Source organism: Microtus oregoni, unplaced genomic scaffold (assembly GCF_018167655.1).
Source record: "Microtus oregoni isolate MIOR12 unplaced genomic scaffold, Mior012 000016F_ref0000370, whole genome shotgun sequence".
NCBI lineage: Eukaryota > Metazoa > Chordata > Mammalia > Rodentia > Cricetidae > Microtus > Microtus oregoni.
In genome coordinates, this window is record NW_024543075.1 from 22,648,750 (window position 1) to 22,655,756 (window position 7,007).

The following is a 7,007-nucleotide window of genomic DNA, read 5'->3' on the forward strand; positions in this document are numbered from 1 at the left end:
AACTCTCCTTTCCTTAAGTAGTTTTTGCCAGGTTTTTTTTTTTCAACAATAAGACAACTAACACAGAGTCTTAAATTTAACTAAATCATGCTAATCTTACAGTCTCTCCTGTGTTCAAGACCATTGCTGCTTAAGAATCAGTGCAGGCAGATTAATAGAAATGGGTTAATTTAAGATATAAGAGCTAGGTAGGAATGGGCCTAAGTCGTTGGCCAAGCAGTGTTGTAATTAAAAAAAAAAAGAATCAATACAGGCCTATAATCTAACACTAAGGATGTTGAGGCAGGAGGATTAAGAGTTTAAGATCAACTTGAACTACCAAGAGAAATCTATTCTCAAAATAAATAAATAAAATAAGTAAGTGGGGGGGGTAGGTAGGTAAAAGTGCCAAGTGTGTGAGGAGGAGCTAGCACCACTGTAAGTGGAGGGGAGGAGAGGAAGGCCAGGTGGAGTCAGGGGTGCCCATAGCCCGGCATTTATGAGGTCAGAGACAAAGGCCAGATGGGGTCATGAGTGCCCACGTGCCCAGCATTTATGAGGCCAGAGCCAGGAGAATCGCTGAGGTTTGCTGACTGCCAACTGTACCCACAGGAGCAGTGGGGCTGCCTCAGGAGAATAAACAGAAAGTCCTCATGGTGTCTTCCTGTGGCCTGCACTCATGTCTTTGTCTAACACACACACACACACACACACACACACACAAATAAGTAAATAAAATGGAATCAAGAGTGCTTTCTCAGTGTCCTTTGGGTAGAACTGAGGAGAGCTTCCTTCTATTTGAGAGTCAAGTTCCGAATTCGGGCTCTTCTCCTCGGGGGTCTACACAACACCACTCCCTCGGCTCTCCCTGCCCGCCTCTCCTGGATTCATGCACGCACTGTTTGGGCTCAGAGCAAAGAGAAAGGCTTTTTCTGGAACTCCCTCCTCCTCTTCAGGATATGCAGATAGGTTCTTCTAGACAATTCCAGAACAGCCATAACTTCTCTCCGAAGCTCCAAGGAAATACCCAAGACAATTATAGTGCCCTTCCAATTTTCTTTGGTAAACCCCTCTCAAGTGATGCCAGCTGTTTCATTTATAGAACAAGACATTTCCTTTAAAATTCGAATATATACATTTTAAAGTGGCTTTGCCACAGAAAAGAGTTTCGAAATGAGCCAGTTTAAAGCAGAATTGGAGTTTATTGGGAAGAGACATTTTTAAACATTTGCTTACTTTATCTGTATGTGTGAGAACCTGCCTGTCCCATGCATGTCTTGTACCTGTGGAGGTTGCCAAAGAGAGGGGGAATCCTCTGGAACTCCATGGAGTTACATAGTGGTTGTGAGCCGCTATGTGGGTGTTGGGAACTGAACCCAGAATCTCTACAAGAGCAGTAAGTGCTTTTAAACTCTGTGCCATTGTTCCAGGCCCCTTTGGGGGAGAGTTTTCCTAACATAGGTTTAAGCAATAGGTAGGAGGGTGTAGCCAAGCGCTGAGGAGTCATTCAAGGTAAAGATAAGACACATCCAGGGTGGGTGTGGGCTTCTCAAGGAAGTCCCGCTGAAGTATCTTATCACAGCCATTTTGGTGGCTTGAAAGTCACATCTTAAAAGATTTACAAGACATCTAAATGAGATCACAGGGTAGTTCACAAGGTACAAGGGACAGAGTTACAACTGACAATGTAAAACCTTAAGCCCCAGGAATTACACAGGAAGTTGGCCTCTATTACCATAAACAAAGGTTTACAATCTCTCTGGGGGGGAAAAAAGAGTAAGACAGCAATGGAAGGTCACACAGGCTCAGGCTTTAAGCTTGTTTCATTGCTATTTTAACTTTTTTATTTATGTGTATTTGTGGCTGCTTGTGTGCATGCTCACAATATACATGCAGTACCAGTGAAGGCCAGAAGAGGGCATGAGAGTCCCTGAAACTTGATTAACAAGCTGTTCTGAGCCATCCAATGTGGGGGTGCCTGGAACTGAATCTGGGTCTTCTGAAAGAAGAGTGAGTGCTCTTAACAATGAATCCATCTCTCTACCCCCTACTTTAACATTATTATTTGAAATATCTGCATATAAAAGCAATAGGAAAATTTCATAGCTCTGTGTGTGTGTGTGCGTGCGTGCGTGCGTGCGTGTGTGTGTGTGTGTGTGTGTATGTTTTGGAATTCTTGACTTGGTTTTTGAGAGATGTCAACCAGTCTCTTGCGTGAGAGTCTGCTTACCCTTCAATCTTGTCCTGTCTTTCTATTCTGCCTCGATGTGACTTTATTATACTCTATTTTGCGGTCTGTCAATGTTTGAGCATCTTACAATGAACCCAACAGAACTTTTCTACAAATTTGGAGTAACGACACACACTAGGAAAGTATGTGTGGTTTATGATTTGTGCATCATCCTCCCACCCACCACCTTATTATTCATCCAGGGGGTCAGAGAAAAACTCATCCCAGAGGCCAGATTTCAAAGGTTCCCTCCATTTTCTCAACCAAATGATAAGGAGAGGCAAAGCCAACATAAACACCCACACATTTTATAAGCACATTACTTCATTTTCCTTAAAGCAACCACCTCCCACGCTATCCTAAGTCTTCGGGCCTTATTTCTAGGGTTTCAGAATTATTATCTGACACAGGCATGGCCCACTAGAACGCTCCATTCCCCTAGAGATAGAGAAAAGACCCTGGTTGGGTCAATGATGCTGCCTGATTGGTGTTCTGAAGGAAGAAGCCTCCCCTCTGGGTTAACAGGTTAGGAAGATGTGATCTGAAGTCCTGGTGGCCCTCTCCACCACAGCAGGGAAAGATGCCAGCGCAAGAGGGGGCAGCCAAACTGAGAAACGCAGGTAACAAAGCCCAGTCCTGATGATGTCACTCCTGTGCCTGGACCCTGGGTCGCACGCTTGTGAATCAGCCAGTGATCATTTGGTTGATTTTCACAAACCCATAACCAAATCAGACTTCAGCACACACCGCTTCAACTCCCTTTCCCAGCTCTAAATAGAGTTTCAAAGTAAGAATAGACGGCTTATGTGGACCCTGCCTCCCTGGGGCCCAAGGATAAATCCCAAGCCCATAGAGGTCTGCAAAGCCCATAGAGCCAGCAGCACAGGGTCACTTCAGGATCCGGATGCTCATTTTTTGTTCGATGTTCATCTTCTCTAAGGACTGGGGAGAGATGGGTGTGGTCAAGTCAAGAGGTTTGAATCTAAACCCTAAGCATCTCGCCTCCTCCCCTGGAGTCCTAGCATCTCCCTGTACGCCCCAGGTCTCTCCCACCCTCCAGCGAACTTTACTCCCATGTCCTTCTATCCTAGGACCTCCTGATCTCCACTCCTAACCTTGGTGAACTCCATGAAGGACACAGCCCCATCACCGTCTTCATCGGCTTCCTGCACTGTGCGGTCTGTGATGCTCTCCAACTGCTCATCCGTCACCTGAACCCCAACCATCAGTCGGAGAACCTGGGAGGTAGGAGAAGAGCCATAGAGACTGCTCCTCCAGCCCCAGCCCTTGCCCACCTCACCCCAAGTTATGACCAAACTTTTCTTACTCACTTTTTACCATCAAACTCAATTTCCCCGTAGTGTCTAGAAGGCACTCCTCCCATCGCTTCCCTGTCTAATCTTCCGTATGATTCCATCTCACTCTCCAACAGCTAATGTGCCCCTAAACCTAAACCTTATAGCCCAATCGACATCCATCCTCCACTCCACCCCACCTACCCCTCCCCCCTCACTTCATCATCTATCCTAGAGTCTTGACACTATTGACACTTAGACCTAGACAACTCCTTGGTATGGAAAGCCAGCCTAGGTGTTTTGGTGTATATAGTAGTAGTATTCCTGGTCCGTTTCCAATCACCATCAATTGTATAATCTCTTCCTGGTAGTGACAACCAAGTATCTCTAGGCATTGGCAAAATTATCCAAGAGACCAAATTACCCTCAAGTCCCAATCTCATCCCTACTTACTTCCTATGCATCCTTCTAACTTCCCACCCCAACCCCATCCATTCCCATGTTACTTAACACACAATCATCTGCAACCCCACTCATCACACACACACACACACACACACACACACACACACACCACTCCATTTAGCCCTCCTGCCCTGCCCACATCTTCTGCACACCATGATTTTCTGACCTGTAGCATTTCATTCCTGGAGATCTTCCCATCCCGATCCAGATCGTAGAGCTGAAACGCAACTGAGAAAGGAACGGGGAGGAGGGAGGTGAGGTTCCCTGAGTTAATATTAAGTCCTCATCAGGCTCACCCCCTCATCAGGGTTGTGAGAGCTTCCTGGGCCTTTCCCTGGTGTGGGTAAATCTTGGGGTCTCTCTAGAGCAGGTCCCCCCACACACTCACAGCGCAGTTTGTTCATTCTGCTGTTTAGGGGTTCAGGTTGCTTAGGGTCCCGGGTTGCTGCATCTTCCTCGTCTACAGGTCGAAAATGAGCCAGGACCCTGGCAAAGCCCGCGAAATCCACTCTCTGACTCCTTTAGGTGCAGGGATGGAGGGCAATGGTCAACTAGACTGCCACCATCTGTAGCCTCCCTCCCACCCACGTCCATCTCCCCTCCAGCCAGCCCATCGAGATTCACCCATTGGGGAAGAAGCTGTCTATAATGCGGTCCCCCAGGGGGTTCACAGCTAGCGCCCCGATCCGCTGGAGGTCTAGGCGGCTGTGAAGACAAAACAATGAGGCAAAGGAGGCAGATGGAGGTGTCAGAAAAGGGGATGGGGCCGGAAAAACAGAGGCAACCTGCTCTGCTCACCTCAAGTAGCCCTTTTCCTCCCTGTCCAGGGCTTGGAACCGGTGATAGAGGCGGAGCAGGCTGGCTTGCGAGACTATGGGAGAGAAGGAGATGGAATGAGCCAGCAGAGGACTCGCAGACCCTTATCGCCAGATCTTGTATGCACTGGGGTGCGCTGCAGAAACCCCCCCCCCCCCCCCCGGCTCATTGGACCTGGGCGGGGAGCCAAGAGGGCTTAGTCTCATCTGTAACCTCCCCTTCCACCCACCGACGTTACAGGGTCTTCCACCTCCCCACTCTCAGCGAGGCTTCAACCATAAGAAAGAGGCTGGTGCGTAGGGATGCAAGGAGGGAGAGTTGTTACACCCCCACCCCCCACCCCCGTCGCCGCCGCCGCAAGCCCAGGTGCGAAGTCGACCCGCCTGGAAGAAGCTTGACTTAAGGAAGCCCTATGCTGGAGACCCAAGAGGTTCCCAGAGCCCAGGTTCCAATCGAAGTCAGCCCCCTGCATCCGTCGTGTGCTCTGCCTTCAGCCTCCCTGGGAGCTCGAGGATGCCTGAATGAATCTGATCCATCAATCCGAGCCGCCACAAATTTGACTCTCAAAGACCTTAACTTCCTGCCATCCTGGCGTCCCGGTTTCTCAGCTCCGGAGGCTCGAATTCCTCGACTCAGACTCCAAGTCCTCTAGGTCCCTGAGATCTGGGATATTCTCCATTCTGGGAACCCCGTACACCACACTAAACCTACTCCTGTGCCCTTTCACCAACTACTGGACTGCCCCTACCCCCGCACACTCACAGCCGGTCTCTCTGAGAATTTGGTCCACATCGGGAATGCGTGCAACGTGGGAGCTGCACGAGCCCATAGCGGAGTCACGGCGGAAGCTAGCAGCCAGAGGAACCAGGCGTCCTCTCCTCCCGTCCAGGAGGCGCGGCCGGCCAATGGCCCCAGGGCCGAAGGTCACGGGCCTGGCCAGCAGCCAGAACCCAGGCGTTCCTCGCCTTCCACCTACGACCCTGGAGAACAGAAAACAATGCCCGGGGTAGCAGGTCAGAGGGGAAAACTGAGAACAACCGGTCGTTTCAGCCCGGAGATTGAGGTCGCCTGAGGCTGGGCGATGCCAGGGCCCCGCCTTTCTCACACCCCGTGCTAGCCAGCTTTCTCCCAACCCTCCCCAGACACAAACCCACCTCCTCGACGGGACCTCCCAGATCCTCTCAGTCAGCGGCGCTCAGTTCTTGTCCCGCTGGGTGGGATGAAGACCTTCTTCTGGGGACAGGAAGAGTGGGCAGGGAGAGAGGAGGGGACGGCTCCCTGGGCAGTAGGGGTGGTGATGGGAAGTCCCGGCTCCACTAAGTGGGAAAGCTTAGACAAGAATCCTTCCTACGCCCCCTTTACTCTACACAAGCCCACACATGATGGGTCTGTAGTGTTTCCTTTGTTTACATAGGGTTATTGTGTGGCTGAGCCAATTCTCAAGATCAACGAAGTCATGTGACACCATCACTTGGGAGGCTGAGGCAGGAAACTAGGCATGAATGCGGGGCTACTCTGAACTACTAGTTCTAAGCCAGCCTGGGCTTCATTGTTTGACCTTGTCTCAAAACAAAAAAACAAATGTGCAAGATTTACCCCAATCCAGGTTCCTGGGTTCTCTCAGAAATCAGAAGTTCTGGGGGCTAGTTGTGTAGCTCAGTGGGACAGTAACTGCTTGCCATGCAAGCCCAGGGCCCTGGGTTTGATCTAGTGCAGTGGACGAGAGAAATTTCTACAAGTTTTGCTATCTCTCACTGGAGGCTATCTGCCATAGGCCCCCACGGCCCTGTTCTCTCCCAGTGTGCCCCGTGGGGCCCCACAGAACAACAGGTGTGTAATGCCTTGGGCTTCTGACCAGTGCCCAGCACCAGCAAGCTGAAGTCTGTGACTTGGCTTAAAATACTAAAGACAGAAACAAGGCCTCTGGTTCAATAAGGGTGTACACAGGACTTGCTCTGCACTTTGTGTGCCCCTGCTGGACCTTTGGTTCACATGTGTTTTGTGAAGTACTGGAACACACACCGTCCTGTTTTCTTTCTATTTTAGAGTTGTATTTGTATTCTATGTATATGAGGGCTCTGATGTATCTCTGCAGGCCAGAAGAGGGCACCAGACCCCATTACAGATGGTTGTGAGCCACCATGTGGTTGCTGGGAATTGAACTCAGGACCTTTGGAAGAGCAGACAATGCTCTTAACCTCTGAGCCACCTCTCCAGCACAC

At 50.0% G+C, this 7,007-nt stretch overlaps 1 protein-coding gene across 1 annotated transcript; it reads right to left on the bottom strand.

Moving 5' to 3' along the window:
* Positions 1-1,167: 1,167 nt before the first annotated feature.
* Positions 1,168-5,667, bottom strand: Chp2 (calcineurin like EF-hand protein 2). Its single transcript, XM_041666656.1, has 7 exons — positions 5,548-5,667; positions 4,768-4,840; positions 4,594-4,674; positions 4,358-4,488; positions 4,136-4,197; positions 3,325-3,447; positions 1,168-3,151 (listed from the first exon to the last, which is right to left on the bottom strand). The coding sequence occupies exons 1-7, from the start codon at positions 5,612-5,614 to the stop codon at positions 3,098-3,100; spliced, it is 591 nt and encodes a 196-aa protein (XP_041522590.1). The 5' UTR covers positions 5,615-5,667; the 3' UTR covers positions 1,168-3,097.
* Positions 5,668-7,007: the final 1,340 nt, after the last annotated feature.

What these genes read in the sequence shown, in the direction of transcription:
- Chp2 (XM_041666656.1), bottom strand. Translation starts at nt 5,614, where the DNA reads ATGGGCTCGTGCAGCTCCCACGTTGCACGCATTCCCGATGTGGACCAA. An exon ending in AATTCTCAGAGAGACCGGCT is followed by an intron (nt 4,841 to 5,547) that starts GTGAGTGTGCGG and finishes TCTCTCCCATAG; the next exon opens with TCTCGCAAGCCAGCCTGCTC. An exon ending in CAGAATGAACAAACTGCGCT is followed by an intron (nt 4,198 to 4,357) that starts GTGAGTGTGTGG and finishes TTCCTTTCTCAG; the next exon opens with TTGCGTTTCAGCTCTACGAT.